The sequence below is a fragment of the Montipora capricornis genome, chromosome 1 (assembly GCF_036669925.1).
Source record: "Montipora capricornis isolate CH-2021 chromosome 1, ASM3666992v2, whole genome shotgun sequence".
Classification (NCBI taxonomy): domain Eukaryota; kingdom Metazoa; phylum Cnidaria; class Anthozoa; order Scleractinia; family Acroporidae; genus Montipora; species Montipora capricornis.
Genome location: NC_090883.1, coordinates 34,888,019 through 34,907,476, shown reverse-complemented (window position 1 = coordinate 34,907,476; position 19,458 = coordinate 34,888,019). Strand labels below are relative to the sequence as shown.

Sequence of the window (19,458 nt, the reverse complement as noted above, 5' to 3'; positions counted from 1 at the left end):
AGTCCTTGACCTAAGTGATACCGGTGCATCGCTTTCCAAAGAAGTTAAGCTTTAAAATCTCTTTATATCAGTGTACTAAGCTATTACCTTGACCTTAATTTTGTGCTTTTATAAACACCTCAAAGCATAATCTTTAAAGCAAATGCTAAGGAGTACTGAGTTCCTTTAAGATCTGTATGTAAACGTGGATTTAACGTAGAGAGCTGGTGCAGCTGAACTAGGCAAAAACTGTGGATCTTTATTGATGTAACCGGCAAGTTTGTACTGAAAGTAGACTATTCAAACAAAATATTGAATCACAAAGAAGGTCATTAATTTTTTCCGTTCTGGGAGTACGGCTGGCGGGTGGTGTGTGGGATGGCCTTTTCAGGCGATCTCAGACTGACTCTGGGATTTTTCTTCAACCCAGCTTGTATCTGGCTGTGATGCTATGCGCGGAGAACGTATGTGTGCCGCATAGCAGCTGCCAGTCCCATATGGTTTCGACCATACCTTGTCGAGCTTTGGCCTTGGTAATTCAGCACTTTACATTCTTATTTTATTAACTTTGCCAGTCAAGCTGGCAGAGCGCCACAACACTGAGCTTGCGCCAATTACTGTGGCCCCTTTTTCTTACCCTCTCAACCATGATACACAACAGAAGACAGGCCACAACACCGGGAACTACGTGCCCTACTCTCTTCCACAGGATTATTAACATTGAAGGGTTGTGAGACGGGACCTCCGGCTTATCGTCCTTATCCGAGAAGACTTGAAAGTCTAACCATTTGCAGATGTAGTTACAAAGGCAGCACTTTCTCCGGCCTCAGTTATTTAAAGACCCTGAGTGTTGGTCCGGCCGGAATTGAACTCGCTACCTCCCGCTTGACAGCCCGGTGCTCAACCAACTGAGCCACCGTTGCGCAGTTTTGCGGGAAAATAGTCTCTCACTGTTAATTAGTCACTTGGAAAGCGATGCATACGCAAGTAACATGCTTAGTATGAGTAGACTGACAAAAATGGCAAAAAATACCGAAGGATTGGTTTAGGAGATCCCCGACGCAAAAAATTTTTAGTAAAAGAACCTGTAAGCTTATAGTTAATGCCATGGCCTGTCATTGCTTCCATGTTTTTTTTTTAAACTGAGTGATGATAAAGCGTCTTATCGGGTTCAGCGGCGCTCAAATAATCCAGCCCTCGTGGGGAAAAAACTAAAAAAATTAAAAAAAGGCCACGCAAAGTTAGTAAATGTCCCTTATCTGAAAAAACGTCAAATCTTCAAAGTGATTGGAATCAAGAAGATGGTATTACTTTGTTTATGTTCTTTGCTTTAAGTCTTCTATTACGCCTGTGTGTACATTTGGTATACGACACCAAAGAGTCTTATTTTTTTCGGAATAGCACTTTTTGGACAATATTACACACACTTTCGGTTTTGGCAACGCATAGTCCAGAGTTTTTTATTAGATTCATGATAGAAGATGTATTATTAGCAGACAGCTTGCAATTATTCTGGTAAAAACAATTTTGTAAGGGCAAAGGTGCTGGTATGCAAAACTCGACTTGGCGCCACTCCCAGTCCAAGCAATGCAAAACAGTCCTTCCTTTGATAAGCAAAGATGAGCAGAACATGCACCACTTGAAAGAGCCAATTGCGTTTCTGTAAGAGAATCTCTTCGTTTGCGTATAAAACGGAACGTCAAGCTATTAATTGTTCGTGCACGGCCAGAGAGCAGCTTACAGTTTATCAGCCGGTTGACGTTCTTCTGTAGCGGGCCTTTTTTGTAACTTTGTTTGAAATCACATTCGAGATGGCTAAGTTAATGTTGCTGTTCCTTGCTGTGTATGCCGTTTTCCATGTTCAAGGAGGATCTCTTTACGACCAACGGTTTATGCAAGAAGTTCGAGGTAAAAAATTAGTTTATATCTATATACAAGTGTTTATGAAAATGAAAAGCAAAGCAGTCAGTGGGTGGGAAAATTCGAGAAAATTGGGGTTTGTGCTGTTTTCATGTGCATTTTATATTAAAACTGTTCAGGCAACCTTTTGTAACTTTCCAGCGTATCTGTAGCTGCTGTTGATCAAGAGTCAAATAACACATCGTCGCTCGGAAGAAGCGCGATTTTGAACTTGCTTTGTCTTCTCCTTCCGTCACCCCTGGCTCTTTCCAGCTGTTTTCCTCTCTTGCTGCCCAACTGATCATGAGTCCAGTGCTCAAATCCTGTAATTAATGTTATTTTAATCGCGAGAAATGGAAAGTGAGTTTCCAACAACGTTATTTGAAATAAAAAGCTTTGAAAGCAAGAAACAAGAAAAAGTATTTTATTATGATGATGATGATGATGATGATGATGATGATGATGATGATTATTATTATTATTTCACTGAATTTATTGTATTGTACTATTCAATTGATGCAAACACGAGCGAGTAGCAACTTAACAAATCGAAAGTGGTTCAGCGTTGTCTGTACTCTTATCAACAACGATATTCGTCGTCACAGAGTGGTCAAAATGTCGTGGACTCAAGTAGCCTGCGTACCAAGCGTTTCCGTGGGGGGACATGAAGACTTTTAATGTTTCGGCCGCGCGAAAAGTGGGGCGAGACAAGAAGGAAACGCTTGCAGACAAAACCCCCTAGCCTGCCAAGGTTTTCAGGTACTCCTTCGCTCAGAAAACGAGCGCCGGAAAGACGTTTACGTGCGCAGGCTAACAAACCCCTGAATTTTGAAACCGCCCACTTGACCTGTCATGCATGTTATCGGCTGTCACAAATTGACCAAGAAAATGTTGTGTCCTTCATAGCGAAAATAAACTTTGGGCACGAGAAGCTAAAACAATATGACAAGAAAAACTGGAAAGATAACGATAATATTGACCAATGTTAGAAAACAGATACCCCTCCCGAAGACGGCCTCCAAGTCCAACTATGGAAATGTTCTCGTAAAGATTTCCCGCGACGATAAGATTTTAATGTTTGGTAAGGCAAATATTCCAAATGCTGTAAAAAAAAGTGCTTCTAATATATGTCAGAGTACCTGAAATCCGAACGAATATTGTTGTCTAACAAGCCCGCAGAAATTACTAAGTATTCCAACACAATTTTCTGTTCGGTGGTTTAACACCTTGTTTTTGCCGCTTGTGTTTTCAAGAAGGTGATGTTAAAATTAAAGGAACAGCTACAAATAGTGTATCGTACTGGTAGTATCGAAAACGAAGACCCAGGATCCCGGCGTCGAAATGTCGGGATTTCGGCTAAACGGGCCGAGATTTTTCCATGTAATCGCAAACTTGATTTTTGGTGTGTTTCTCAGACGTGCCGGGATCTCGGCTAAACGAGACATGGAAGCGACAAAGTGGAAGCGACAACGTGTACCCCTTACCAGCTTCCGTAGAAAGGTCGTTGTGCCCTATGTCACGGTTGACAACAAGTATAGCTTTTGAGTAAAAAAACTTTACCAGATGCTGAGTCATTAACTTATCTACCTGATGGAACTTGTTGTCCAGCTAATGAATCAAATCAGTCGCCCACTGAGGCAAACAAATCAAACGAAATGCTTATGGCAGCGCAACCTCAAATAATTGAGTATTTAATTCAAGTAAAAGACAGAAAAAGCATTGCTCCGATTTAAAGATATCAACACATTAACAATGAGCAGTGCCATTTTCATCAGGCATCATAGGTACAACTATGTTCAGATTTGATCAAAACATGTATTGTTCCCTTAATGAAACAAATAGTGCTCCTCTTTTTAAAATATCTTTTGTTGCACTCTTCCCTTCCAGTCGCAATTCGTATTTTGTGACCGCAATGCATTTTGGCCACACTTCATTGTAAAAAGACAGAACTTGAACTTGAAAATAATTTTGATTGACACAGTGCAACGCTGTTGGTAATATGACACTGATGTACTCAAACTTGGAAAAACATTGAGAAACGAGATGCTTCTGTGAAGAAGAAAATCAGAAGGCACTGAATTGTGTGGTATTGAAATACAGCATTCCAGTCTCTGAAGAATAACAAATAAAAGAGAAGCGAGAAACATTGGCTTCTGGCTTCTTTGTGAAGTTCCCTCACAACTTCTTTGCACCACAAGTGTGCCCTCTGGGCATCTGAAAGTTTGTAATAATAAACTTCACTGAAGTTAAGCCCTGTTTCGCGGGGTTAGTTTTAGGATGGGAGACCAAAACAATAAACCCCTCATAAAAACAGAAACATCTGACCGAAAATACTATTACCGCTAACAAATGCGAACTCAGCAAGGTACAGATTTTGTTAGCTTGCTTTATGCAAAACAAATATTGATGAAAAAGCAAACAACTATTGATACACAGTTTTCAGAAAGAGCAGAAGGAAGTTTCCCGGACGTCGATCGAGAATAAAATATTTACGACATGAAAACAACATTAATTTTGAACCGTGAATATAGAAGATAAAAAGTTACGATCAGCGACAAACATTTTGGGAGATTTTTGCTACGTTCAAGTAAATTGCAAAATCGAAAGTGACATGGCTGGAATTCAGCGGGCGCCGTGATTTTGACAGTGAAATGAGCGAAGTCAAAACAAAGATCACAATCGCCCAACTCTTGTTTATGCAAAGTCAAAATTTACTCTCCAAGACGCGTACGATGTTATTGTCACCAGGTAATTCCATCATTTTGGCAATAGCAGCTACTTTTTTATTCATCTGCGTCACAAGTTTTCACTGATTTTGGGGCTCATTTTGTTGAAACTCAAGCACGCTTCCAACAGGCCTGTGAACCCTTCCTGCTTACAGAGCAATACTAAAAAACTTCTCCCATATCACATTTCAACCTTAAGCTCGAAAATTCAATACACAACATGATATTATAATTCACAAAGGCAGAAAATACCACAGAATCCTTTTCCAGCGAAAATTTTATTGAAACAACCAACATATTTGCTCTTTGAGGCGAAAACCTCTTCCTATTTCATTGCGTGCGTGAAGACAAGAAACTCAATTGTGTCAAATTACCATGTACTTCAGGTAAATGCAGCCCACTTTGATTACGTCTCGACGGGCGATAGATTGTTGTCGAAGTCCAGTACTCGTCGCTTTTGAGATTCATGCCTAGTTTATCCAACTGACTTTCCATTATTGAGCTCCATAAGGGTATATTTTGTTTAAGGATCCACTAAAACGCCATTCGCGTTGCATGACTTTCGACGCCATTGCAGGCTAAGTTAATGATTCTACTGTGTCCACCAGAGAAATCTACGCAGTTCCACTACCCTCTCGATCCTAAGAAAATACGCGCAGAAGGCTCTATACACAAAGACACCACTTACCAGGGGAGTGACAGGCAAGACTTTTACCGACACGGAAAAAAAATAATAAATAAAAAAAATAAAACTAGACCCTCCGTGAGGGCACACTGGGTTGCCTGTGGTGCGTGCAGCGTTCCAGGCAATTTTTTTCAAGTTGGTGGGTCATCAAGACCATTTAAGGGGTCACCCAAAAGTCATACCAGCAGAGGCCCTTTGGCTCACAGGTCCGCGCACGTTCGTACGACGAAACAGCTCCTTTTCTGAGGTTAAAAACCTGGCTAACGGCCTATTAATTAATCATTTGTCAGAAAGAAGAAATTCCTGTCCTCTTTAAAAAAAATTGACACGCATTGCTTACGTGTGGTAGTGAAGTAACACAGCGCTTTATTCCATAATGTCAACTGAGCTGTGTGTTGTCTTCCAGGAGATTCAAGTTGTCCTTGCGTAATATGTAGCTCTAATAGTGAACGATATTGTTTTGGTATTGTCTATCATTGTAGTGCCATGGTAGAAGTCTTGGGTAAATAGCCTGAGAAGACATGTGGTTACTAGCAAAGTACTGAACCCAGAAAGATTGAAGAAAATAAATGGGAAGCGAAAAACATTGTCTTCTGGGAGAGACATGTTGACAGAATAAAAGGGAATCGAGAAACATTGGCTTCTGGGCTGACATGTTGATCATGCAACTTCTTTCCACCACAAGTGTAAGCGTGTACTGACAGCACCTGACAGTTTTGTAAACAAAAGTTTAAAGTTGAAGTTAATCCCTGTGTGGTGGGTTAGTATCTGGATGGGCGACCTAAGAAATATACCACTCAGTAACAGAAGCATAGGACCGAAAATTCTATTTTAATGCTATCAAATGCGAACCAAGCAAGATACAGATTTTGTAAGCTTGCTTTATGCAAAACAAATATTGATGTAAAAGTAAATAAATATGGATACACAGTTTTTAAGAAGAGCAGAAGGAAGTTTCAGGACGGTCGATCGACAATAAAATATTTTGCCATCGGTAAGAAAATTTACGACGTGAAAACAACATTAATTTTGAACCACGAATATAAAAAGTTACCATCAGCGAAAAACATTTTGGGAAATTTTAGTTGTTTTGTTGTAATTGTACTTTTGGCTGCACCGAGTAAATCGCACATCGAATTCAGCGGGCAGAGTGATCAAGTTACCGCGGCTTGTTTACTCGCGAAACAGTGAAGTATCTGTGTCAAATGATGCCAAGATACCGGGTTTTTGTTTTTGTTAGTTTTCTTTTTCTTTCAATTGTTATAAATTTTGACAAGAAATGTGCGAATTCAACACAAAGATCACTCTCAGAGGTCACAGTGACCACTGTTTCTGCAAAATCAAAAATTTACTCTCCAAGACAAGGTTATTTATCACCAGGTAATTCCATCGTTTTGGTAATAGCAGCTACTTTATTATTCATCAGCGTCACAATATTTTGCCGATTTTGGGGGTCATTTTGTTGAAACTCAAGCACGCTTCCAACAGACCAGTTTATTTTCGTGACTTATGCGTTACCACAAAAATTCTCCCCGTATCACATTTCAACATATGTATGCAAATTTGCTAAGCTCGAAAATTACACATGATAAATTTACAAAAGCTAGAAATTTCACAGAAATATTTTCCAGCGAAACATTTATTGAAACAAGCAACATATTTGCTATAAGAGGCAAGAAACCCTTCCTATTTCAGTTGCGTGCGAGCAAGCGAAACACACAATCACAAAGCATATGCAATTAAATAAATTTCTGACAGTTCACATCAAACCCTTTTCGAAAGAACCTTGACCGTAAATAATAAAGCACAAAAGAGACAACAAGCTTTCATTCAAATAATTTTTCACTGTCACATTTCCAATTTGTTTTACCTTTGCTGAGTTGAGTCTTAAAATGAATGTTACTTGCCAGACAAACAGGCAAACTTTAAATAGATGCGACTTCAGTAAACACTGTGAGACACACAACAGAGATCACAGATCTACTTGTGGTGTTCGATTCCTTCTAACTTTTCCCGACACGGAAAATAACAATAAAACCCACGAAATGAAACCGAGATTCCGACTGGGTTTGGCAACCCAGTAAAAATGCTAACAACACCACTAGTGAGGATAATTGCAAACGATACAAGTAATTGCACATGAAATAGCGTTACAGCTCCAAATACAAAGGGATTCAGTAACAGCAGAAAACAAAAAGCCATGATAATACAAATAGACAGAAAATTCACCTTTTTAAGAAATTTAACTAAATGCATCCGGCTAGGCGTACATCTCTGCGACTAGCTCGATACCGCTAGCACTAACTTTAAGATCAGGAACTTTCTTCTTCAGGAAACTTTCACAGTTCTGTGCTTCTCTCCTTTTGGCATTTGGTTTTCAGTGCAGTTCATATCATGATTTTCACATATTTGTTCATTTGGTACACATTTGTTCTCAACATATAAACTTTCTTTCAGTTTGCCGACCAACCCCGGCCAAAACAATCGCTCAACAGCATCTTTTAGTGTGGGTCTACCGCAAACGGCGTGTGCATAAGTGAGTTGTTTGAGCGTTCCGAGGAAGAAGCTTAATACAACAAAAAGCAATATGCTCACAGACGACATACTGTCATGGGCTGCACGCTTCGCCACAACTTGATCGCGCAAACAAATGATATTTGGTATGATCACGCTCAATCATATGGTTTTGCCTGTCAATAAAAGGCATTATTATACTTATTATACTTAGGATCGAAATTCTCCAATCACAATTAGCTATTTTAACAACTTGTTTCCTCAGAAGGACGTCTCTGAAGTTGCCCAATCAAAACATGACGACTTCCATCCACTTAGTGCTATAAATTCACACAAACCACCAAAGCCTGTCTTCCTTCGGTTATTTCAGGAGGGGTTAGTTAATCTCTATCTATCGTTAGAATCTCTCGACTCCTGTCTCGTGTTGCTATCGCACACCCACTAAAATTCGCTCATTCCTGGTCGTTTTATTCCTACTCGTTTAGAACCAAACAACTACCTCCTAAATGTCAACATCAGTAAATGATCACGCAAACGAAGCCAATGGCGAGAAATAATATTTCAACTGAATAGCTTGAAATAAAATTTGCGCGAAATCTCTCTCTTTAAAAAAAGTTAAAGAAATATAAGGGCCGTTTATACGAGAGAAGATAAAACGCGAACAGCCCATATAAATGATGCAAAATCTACGTTCACAGCTTTCTCAAGCCCCGGCTTATCCTGGCCTGGGAGTTTATACTCGTATAAATAGTTCCTTTGGCGTATTATGTACGCCGCGGCTTACTCTGGCCGCGGCGTACATAATACGCGAAAGGAACTATTTATACGAGTATAAACTCCCAGGCCAGGATAAGCCGCGGCTTGAGAAAGCCGTGAACGTAGATTTTGTAGCATTTATACGGGGTGTTCGTGTCTTATGTAAACCGCGGCCAGAGTAAGCCGCGGCTTATTTTCTCTCGCATGAAATCTTTTTCTGACCTTAATTAAAAACGATCGCCAGCTGTAATCATTTGCCAGAACGATCATGCCTACAAATTCCTGTCATCTTTATTTAATGCGTATTAAATTTCAACTCACTTATGCAAATTAGTTAAACTCGAATACTACACAGCACAATGAATCACAACAGTTGAAACATCTCACAAAAACCTTTTCCAGCATGAAATTTATTGAAACTAACAAAATATTTGCTATTGGAGACAAAAAAAACCCTTTCTATTCCAATTCCGTGCGTGCAAACAAGAAACAATCCGTCTCACAAACCATACGATATGCAAATAAATATATTTTTCAGTTCAAGATTGAACTCTTTCCTAAAGAACCTTTTCCAAAGCACAAAATAGACAACAACCTTTCTTTCCAATAATTCTTCACTGTCACATTTTCAATTATTTTTTTACCTGAAAACTGTACAGCTTGACTGCAAATTAAATGCAAATTGCCAGACAAATGAGATGCCACTTCGGTAAACACTGTGATACATTCAAGACATTCGATTCCTTTTACACTCATACTCAATTTCCCACTTACTGTCAGTGTTCTACATACCGGCACAGTTTATAAAATAAGATTAGAAACAACACACACTTTCTCATATCCGACCGCAATTGTTCTCGAAGACCATCCCTCGTCGCTTTTAAGATTCCAGATATTTATTTTCCCCGCCTGTTTCGTTATTCCAATTGACGTTCCATTCTTGATCTCATAAAGGTATATTTTTGCCACTAAAACGCCATCCCCTTTACCACGACTTTCGACGCCATTGCGGGTTTAATAATTAAACGTTCATCTGTGTGCACCAAGGAAATCTACGTATTCCCCCAGCCCCCTCAAACCTAACAAAATACACAGACAAGACTCTATGCACAAAGCCACTACTTAGCAGGGGAGTGACAGGCAAGACTTTTACCGACACGGAAAAAAATAAAAAAAACACGAAACTAAACACAGATTCCAACTGGTTTGCCATAGGCAACCCAGTAACAAACAAACTAAACGGAACCTCGACTGGGTTTGCCCATAGGCAACCCAGTAAAAAGGAAAGAGAACATTCAGTTTTGACTGTTTTGTAAGGTTGTCAAACGAAATTACAGGTTGAGACTTTTTCCAAGTACAATAGTTTGTACACTTCCCTTGCTATCCTTTGCTTTATTCATTCATTCATAGTCGCAAGTTCAGAATTACTTTCATTTCGTTCTTTTCACGCAGACTTGACTTCCAGTTTTACCTTTTAGATTTATATGTTGGCCAACTACTCCTCCCGGCATACTTGACTTATGTAAATTAGCAGTTGTATGTGTTTGGCTGTTCTTTGGAGCAGTGTACATTGAAAGGAATCTTTTGTTGGTAGCCTGTATCCGGCTTCTAGTTAGTCAGGACCGAGCGACTACCTGTACATGTGGCCAATCAAGCATAATCTATGTCCATAATGTTCGCTTAGTAAAATATATTCTATATACAAGGCTAAAAAGGTTATGAAATGGTTAAAAATTAAAATGTTTGAACCAAACGTTTTCGGCCGTTTGCCATTATCAGCTGTTACCCTGATGATGGCAAACAGCCGAAAACGTTTGGTTCAAACGTTTTAATTTTTGACCATTTCATAACCTTTTTAGCCTTGTATATGGATCGTTTTCACGTGACGTCATCATTTTCTAAAATCCAAAACTAAAGAGCCACGAAAGTTTTTATCCTCATCAGGCATAAGAGGGGGTAAATTTGTATCCATTTGCAATTTTAAAGCTCAATAGCGTGCTTCGCTTGGAAACCAGAGCATTTTGAATTTCTGAGTTGTAGTGGTGCGTGACAAACGAGGGCACGATCGAGTTTATTGAGAAATATATATTTATCTCATGGTTTTGAGCCTTTTTTGAAATTTAAAGCATTAGGAAAAGTGCTGAGGTAAATAGCTGTTTGTTCAGTACAGATGACCACTCGCCTAGATAGCCAAAGTAAGTAACAGATGTTGACACTATTTTCCGGCCGCCATATTGGTGCACCACAGATGTACACCAACTGGGCTCTGTAAATTTCTGCGAAACATTTCGACGAATATCTGAAGTTTGGGGAAACGCAAACGCCTAAAACTTGGAGAAGTGTCTTCTTCATTTATCTTCTACAACATCACGAATTCTTGACTTTTTCCACTAGATGGTTTTCGATTTATTTTTTATTGCGTGACAGTGAAAACGATCTTTGGAATAAACATAATCTAGTTAAGGATCACACACTCGGCTGCCACTTGTTTTTGTTCTTACCACATTCTGACGTCATCTGTGATCTATTACTCAACAGACGCAAGGCAACAGGTAATCTTTTTGTTAATCTGGGACAGTTTGGTCTAAACACATTGCACACTTCAATCTCATTGTTGTTTTAAAGTTGTCCTCGGTGCGGTCACTGTAGAGTTGTCACGGTTGTCACGCATTCCGACTGGCTATCTTCGAGGCGAATAGCGAGACTCAGTACAATTCACCTCTGAGAAAACAAAGGAAAACAAAATGGCTTCCCGCTAAGCTTCGTTTACCGGGGAGCAAATTTTTATCGGTAAAATCCGCTGAATATTCAACTTATGTGGTATATACACTTTCGTGTCGGTGAAAGTGGTGGATATCCACGACTATTCACCTCCACTACTTCGGTGACTAACAATTGTTCTATGAGATTTTAAATAACAAACGACGTGGGTAGCGCCAAGTTGGCCGGCTAGAATCAGTCTGATATCCAACAAGCGCGAATTATGGAATTTTTATTTTATTAAACTTTCATTCGATTATGAACACTTGGAAATTAAACTCAAATTTTATTGGATTATTCTACTTTGATTTTACAAGCGACCACAATCAGTTTCCACATGAGGGTGCACGTGTATGAGCTGATAGGCGAGATTGAGTGAACCAATCAGAAAGCCAGAAACGCAATATCCGAGGACGAAAATTTCATCATAATCATTGTTTAAGGCGCTGTTAAAGGGGCTAGGTCACGCTGTTTTAGGTAATTTTGTTTAATTTTGTTAGTTATGAGCTCTAAACGTCAAATTGGCAGAGCAAGAGTCTTTCATTTGCAAAATCACGGCCACGTAACAATTGAGAATGATTTTCCAGCTGTTTAAATGACATTTTGATATAAACTGATGTAAATTTGAAAAAAGGTGGGCCGACGTTTTTCAAATTTACCGAAATGCAATCCACTTCAATCCTCCCCAGTTTTGTCCATCCTTGTCCCTCCTTAGCTTTCCTGTGTTTTGTTTGAGTTCCTCTATAGTTTTGAGCCGTTATTTTGTTATTTCAGTTAATTCTATGACCATTTGATCAATGCTGAAATTGCCTAAAATTGCGTGACCTAGCCCCTTTAAACTGTGAAATACTTCGTGAACTTAATTCTACTTTCGGCGCAATGGCTGTTGCAACTAGTCGATTTTGGCCGTCGCAGGGTATGTTTTACACTGTGAAACATTTCACAGTGTAACAGTGCATTAAGCGCTTCAGAGTTTTTGCTTATTCCTTACATATGACTCATAGATGGTAAATGAATAGGCGGTGTTTTTCTCATAAACATCGATGACAGTCAGGTGAGAAACTTTACTGGTAAAAAAAGGCAGAAATTATACTGAGAATTTAGGTTTGATCGTGACTCGAAACCATGGCTGTATGCACAAATCTTTAGGTTAAGGAAGAAGTGATGAAGTTATTACAGTTATTATTTTGAACAAGTGATCAGTCAAGAAGGTAATAAACCATCTCTCTTTCTCTTTTCAGATTTGGACCCCCTCGAGAAATTTGACCATACCCGTAAGTATTTAAGAGCCTAAAAAAACAGTATTTAATTCTCGTTCATTCCTTCTAAGAGCATGAAGTGAACTCTCTAATGATAATTTTTTCTTTCTGTTTTAATTAAGAATCGGATCCCCTGGAGCAACTATTGAAAAGTGAGTTGTTCATGTTTTTGTGTCATGTTTTAGACATAATTGTACCAGAAAATGTAATGGCAAATACAGTAACAACGCGGATCAGTCTTCGTTGCCTTACACCAAAGGAAAACGCTTAGCGACAGCGGATACTCAAGCTAACAGAGTTTACTTCTCGTTCATGGTCATACGCTGCTGTTCACTTTCCGTCTTTGCTTCGCTTTCTACGTGCTTTTCCAAGGAACCACGTCAGTTTCCTGTCACTTTAGACTTTCGTATCTCGTTGTTCTTTGGTCACCGTCGACAAAGGAGTTCTGTCGCTGATTCCAGATTCGCTTTTTGTTATGGTCTCTTGGCGTAGCGTTTTTCCCAATTCTTACTGGCCCTTAAATTTAATTTCTCTCTTCTCTTGCTTTTCCGAATGTCAACCGAATCCGGCTTCCTCTCTTCTTAAATACATTTATACAATAATGTATTTTACAATATAAACGATACATTTTTACATGTGCATAATTTGCTACACTACAAAGTTGGCATTAGGCTTAGCTATGTTACAGGATGAATTAAAATTCAGGTTAATTTAATTTCAACCTAGGTTGATTTTTTTTCTACCTATTGTAGGTCAAATTTTTTCAACCTAGGTTGTTATGAACTGTCTAAAAAAAGGGTTTCCTTTTTTTTTGGGGATGTAATTAAAAAAATGGGGCCAGGATTTTTAGGGCGAATAATAAAGAAAACACCTATCTCCACCTTTCCCTTACGTTCCGTTCTTCTTCCAATTACCGCCACTCCCTCTCCTTCCCCCTTATTGTCCTTGCTTACCACCAACGGACTGTGCCTCTTACCTTGAACTTTCACAACATACCATGCCGCTTCAAGGATTCGAATCCCTGCACCGTTGAACATCCGAGATTACTTCTCTTTAGTACTAGCCGCTAAGCCATCGAATCAGCAACTGAAATCGCTTAGATGTTTTTTCTACCAATGAGGTTATGCTAATTCCAAGTGTTCACGACAACCACCATTTCGCACATGCGTAAATGCCATAAAGTGAGACCTAGAAAAATTAGTTGTCAAATATTGTACGGAGTTTATTTACGTCGCTATGCAAAATACGCCAGGAACAAGGCATCATTTCTAGTCATGATAACAAACCGATTTTCGCCGCAAACACAGCGTTCCCACAGTGAAAAAAAGATGGTGGCACAGGAAAGTAGAACAACAAACGATAACCTTTGCAGTTTAATCAAAGAAAATAACTCGTCTCTGAACCACTGGTGTCATCATCTTGGAGAAACCGCTTGTAAAAAAAACATAACCATTCAAAGAATAATTGCCACAAGTGGTTTTCGGAATCTCTCAGAGAAAAGAAATTAAAAAGCCACAAATGAGTGGACAAGTCACAGCTACATCAAATACATAGCAGGAAAATGGTGAATAATTTGAAAAAGTGGATGAGCCAGACATTAAAGGAGAGCGGTGTCTGACACTTGCAAACTCAGCGCAGACTGCGGACTGCAGACTAATCCTGAATCACCGTCAGTTATTGAAAGTTAACCGCTCACAAGTGGGTCCTGAGACTTAAATACTGTTTATCAGCACTATTTGTAATGGTTGTTTAGCCATTTGCAGGCAGCCAGCAGTCTGCCTTTTGCAGTTATCATGCACCAGAAAGGGAAGAAGAAAAAGAAGAAGTTCGAACTTCAGGATTATGTGGCGCTGAAAATTAATGAAATGGAAAAGGAAACGCCCCTTCATCCAAATGTGCTACTTGCTCAAATTGGAGAACTTGAAGGGGACTGTGCCTAAATAAAGTGACAAAATTTGGATTTATCACTAAAAGCAGACTCAGCAAAATTAAAAAAATAAACAAATATTTTATTTGATAATTCAAAAGAAATAACCCATACAAGAGCCTACAAAATGGTTTCTGATCAATAGATTATAAAACCCTTTTCCCTGACTTTTCAAAGTTTTGTTTTTACTTGACTTTGATTATTACGAATCAAAGTAAGCAAAAGATAGAGGAAGTAACTAAGCAAATTAAAAATCAACAAGACATCATGTATGTTTCAGTTCTTTTATTCCTTGGACGATAAATCAATGTTGTTGCCCTCTGCCATCCTAAGGAGATTCATCAATGAACAATGTCCTAAAAAACTCTGAGAAAGAAAAGTAGAATCGGTTATCATGCACTGTATGCCTAACCCCAAACTTAATGCTAACCATTTAAAACCAGTGCCTAGACTTAACAACCATTGGGGTTTATAAAATACTCATGAGAATCTAAGCTGCACTACGTTCATCCCCTTTCCTCCAGGACCAATTTACTAACAAATATATTACACGTACTTGCTAATAATTGATGGGTTTTTGTTGATGTTTCCTAGTATCAATTTCAACCTAGTTTAAAATAAAATGACCTAGGTTAAATTAAAATTAACCTAAATTTAAATTTAACGGTAACAGCTACATAATTCCCGAAAAATTGTCTAAAATTCTTTCCGGAATTTCCCAAACAAAAGGTCTAAAATTCTTTTAGAAATGTCTAAAATTCTCCAAAAACTCTCTAAAATTCCCGAAAATTCTTATAAATTTCGTTTCTTATTGTACAAAGTCTGCCATATTTGCTATCAAGCAAAGATCAAAATTCCGAAACTACGGTAAATAACCGCTGATAAGGAGTGGATATAAATGGACTGACCCCTCTCCTGATAGGTTGGAATACAAAAAATTAACGTTTTTTCCTCTGAAAAGTTTTCAACATGTCAGGTGAAAGTTCAAATTGCTCTAAAGTTCTCGAAATTGTCATTTTTTTTCTAAAATTCCCGAGCGTTTCTAAAATTATTTTTAATGTCTAAAATTCCCAAAAAAATTCCGGAATTATGTAGCTAAACCTAGTTGGCACTTCAAGAGTTCATTAACGCTAAGACACTTAAAGGATGGAGTGCAGTCGCATTATAGAGGCCCCGACTAGCACTTTCAATATTTTGCGGACCAGTCTTGCAGGTTGTCATAAATATTGTTATTAATGAGAATAAACTTGAACTTGAACTCGACTAGATTAAGTGAAATTAAGAGAAAGGTGATCTTCCCAGCACTCGACGTTCGGTTAATATAAGACACCTGTCGATCAATGGGATTCGAAGTCATCAACTGTGACCTTTTTTGGCCTGGGTGAATAAAATATACATTTATTTTATTCAGCTAATTAACACTGACTAATAATTTCCAAATTATACTTACGTCATCTGAGACGACAATAAAAAGCCATTTACAAATAGATAAGAAAACCTTTTTACAAAAGAGAAAATTGATGACATGATAGAAAAGCAACGAGGGCACTTCTCACTTCGCCCTGAGGGTTAGCGCTATGCATCATTTCTTGCAATCGCAGACACCTCTTAGTATTGCACCAGTTACAGAGTTGGTCCTCCTCCCATACGAAAGAAGAAGATAATTTTCATAAGCGTTTCGTGGGTGGTAAGTACGTACGATTTTTATTCACGAGTTGTGAAGGATCGCTTAAACGAATGAGTGAGCGAAACGAACGAGTAAGTTTAACGATCCTTCACAACGAGTGAGTAATAAAATTCTTACAAACGAGGCAACCATGAAGTTAGTTGTTGCTATAGAGATCATAAATTTAAACAGGTAAGTGTTTATTGTGAGGCTATCAAACCACTGAACAAAAGCCCCAAACAAATAGCAAAATATTTTTTACATAAAAGAAATCTTTACCTTCCATACCAGGCTTGAATAATTTTAATACCTTTTAAAATTTTCAGAAGTATTTTATGGAGGAAACTAAACAATAAAAGAACAAAAACTTTGAAAACCATTCACCAGTCGGCCGCCATGTTTACGAATCTGACTCCCGCCGGCCGTTGGTGCGCAGGCCGCCTTCGCCAAAGCTCAACAAACTACTAGCCAACGAAAACGCAAGGACGATAACATCGTCTGTCGTGACTAAACGATTTCTATTTCATCACGGACATGTACGTAAATTTCTGGGTGGGGATGTGCCGCTGCTGGACCCTGGAACCCTTAGCCTACACCAGAGCTAGTTCAGCTGAATCTATAGTAAACTCCCACCGATTTCCGTCTAAATTTCGATTCTTGACAGTCAATAATATCCAGAGGTGTTTCATGATAGCCATTTATTGACACTGCTGAGGCTGAGTTAGGTAAACTTAAACTTTGCCGATTTGATTTTTTTATATTATTGAGTGGGAATTTCTGGTTTCCTCAGTCTTGATGAAATCTTCAACCGACTGGTCACTTTCGTGAAAAATGATACCCTATTCTAGACCGAAAGGCTATGATTTATATACTCTATCCTAGAATAAACTGCTTGAAAACCATGCCCTTCACAGCGGCACATACCTATATAGTCCATATATGGCAGTACCCCCCCCCCCCCCGGGCTCTATACTTACTTCATAAAATACTCTTTTTTCACTTGTATCTCTCTCTTGAGATGTTGCTCGATATATTAGAAGTTGACATGCAATAAACGATCGAAAATCAAACTAGTCTCCCAGTTTGCAAAATGGAATTTTCAGAGTGACGTTTGCCCTTAAAGCTCTAGACATGCGCATGAGGCCTACATCTTTGACCATTTCTTTGCCGTTCTCTTCATAAAAACGATGTTAATTTCTAAAAATTTGTGGTCTTTTAAAATTTTCAATTTTCGTTGCAAACTTCTGTACTGTTCTTTTCAATTTAATTTTTGGAATAGTCAGTTTTATTTGTAACCACACTCATACTTGGCTACAAAATAATGGAAGGGTTATGTGTTTTTACAAACGTTGGCCGTGTGGCACTTTATATTTCAACTGACTTAACTGATTAGAGTGTAATGTGAAGTGCTAGTTTTGTACCCCATATGAACCACGTGAGCGTTAGCCCTACTTATGGAAATGGGCCGACACAAGGATAGAGGAAAACTCTGACCAGGGTGGGAATTGAACCTACGACCTTCGGGTTAGATCACCGCTTCTCTACCGACTGAGCCACAAGGTAAGATGGGAGCAGGCCGTGGGAACTGAAAATGTTAAAGTCACGGCAATTAACATGTACAAGTACAAGGAAGGGTTACGCGTGTTACCTCTTTTTACAAGCGTTGGCCTTGTAGCACTTTATATTTCGACAGACTTAAATGATTACAGTGCAATGTGAAGTGCTAGTTTTGTACCTCTAATTTTGTATCTAGTTTTGTATCTCTAATCAGTTAAGTCTGTTGAAATATAAAGTGCTACATGGATAACGTTTTTAAAAAAAACGTAACCCTTCCATGTACTTGTACATGTTCATTGCCGTGATTTTAACATCTTCAGTTCCCAGGGCCTGCTCCCGTATGAAATCAGTAGTAGTTCAGTCGGTAGAGCAGCGGTGATCTAACCCTGCGACGGTCGTGGGTTCAATTCCCACCCTGGTCCGGCAGAGTTTTTAAATATCATCGAACAACGATTGTAAGAAACATAAGGCATTGTACATGATGATGATCTTTAACTGACATTAACTATAAATGTTTTTAATTTTACAGTGGCGTCGTCTGGCCAAAGAAATGAGCGAAGGGAAGATTTTGAATGTAAAGATACAGTGTCAAGTATATTTTGTCGGGAATTCAAGTCGTATTGTGGTTTATCAAGAAAGAGCTACTTTCGCAAATATACCAATAATTATGAGACGTTCCAACAGAAATGTTGTGCTACTTGCTCTGAGTATTTAAAATAATGAAACCGAGTGGAAATGATTGAAAGAAATTCAATGATTGTACTTTTCCTTAAATTGTCATTTGCTATATCTTAAAAAAAAAGGTTCACATTGTATAACTAGGAGTTTGAAAAAATCACGCTCTGTAGAATTAATGTACGTAGACCTGAGGTTTTAGAACGAGAACTGCGTTTGTATTGAGTTGTTTGATTCTTTGAGTGTTGTGACGTGTTTTACAAGCTATGAACTTGGAACCGATGGTTGTTCACACGGTTCTGGAAACTGGACCATACGGCCATGCAAACCTCTCTAAATGGGTTTTTACAAGAAGGGAGGAAAACCTTTGCCAGGTTTACCTTAGTGGAAGGATCAAAGATATTTAAATGCAAAATTTGCCAGGGGTTCTTCGATCACCCGCGAAAACTTTTAATGCGCTTGGTAACCGCTTTCGGCTACTGAGCACGCAAAAGGTCTGGAAATTAACGAATAGTTTTAATTTTCTGTGTATAGCCGGATTTTGGAGAATCAATTCACAAGTTCTTTCCGTTGAACAAATTCAAAAGGAAGGTGAGCTCACATTAACAACGACCGTGAGCGTTACCTTCCTTTTTAGTTTGTTTACAGGGCACAACTTTCTGGTTTTTGGATAAACTTATTTATGAGCACGCTCTAGGTTTTGTCGGTCCCTAGCTAGCAGCAACCACGGCCCGGCATAGCTTACAGCTGGCTCTCCGCAGTTAACTTAAGGTGATTCCTCAGTGTAGCATCCTGTACTGTGCATATGATGTGTCAATATTTATAAATTGGATCAAATTTGCAACATTGTACACGTGACACGCGACAAGAACGCACAGCCCACAGAAATACACCGTTTCCAGTGAAGGGCAAAAGGATTGACAGGATAGCACAGTCTTCACTGCCGCGCGCACTGAGGGCGCGGGTTCCGTATGCACGGCTATCCCCGGTGTAATAACCAATAGGTTTTTCTTTGCTTATAGGACTATTGTATTGTCGAAGATTTTTAAAGCCCG

At 38.9% G+C, this 19,458-nt stretch overlaps 1 protein-coding gene across 1 annotated transcript; it reads left to right on the top strand.

Moving 5' to 3' along the window:
- Positions 1-1,519: 1,519 nt before the first annotated feature.
- Positions 1,520-18,624, top strand: LOC138040254 (uncharacterized). The gene is made up of 4 exons (XM_068886015.1): positions 1,520-1,887; positions 12,561-12,593; positions 12,701-12,730; positions 18,258-18,624. Exons 1-4 carry the CDS (start codon positions 1,791-1,793, stop codon positions 18,446-18,448), a joined length of 351 nt encoding a protein of 116 aa, XP_068742116.1. The 5' UTR covers positions 1,520-1,790; the 3' UTR covers positions 18,449-18,624.
- Positions 18,625-19,458: the final 834 nt, after the last annotated feature.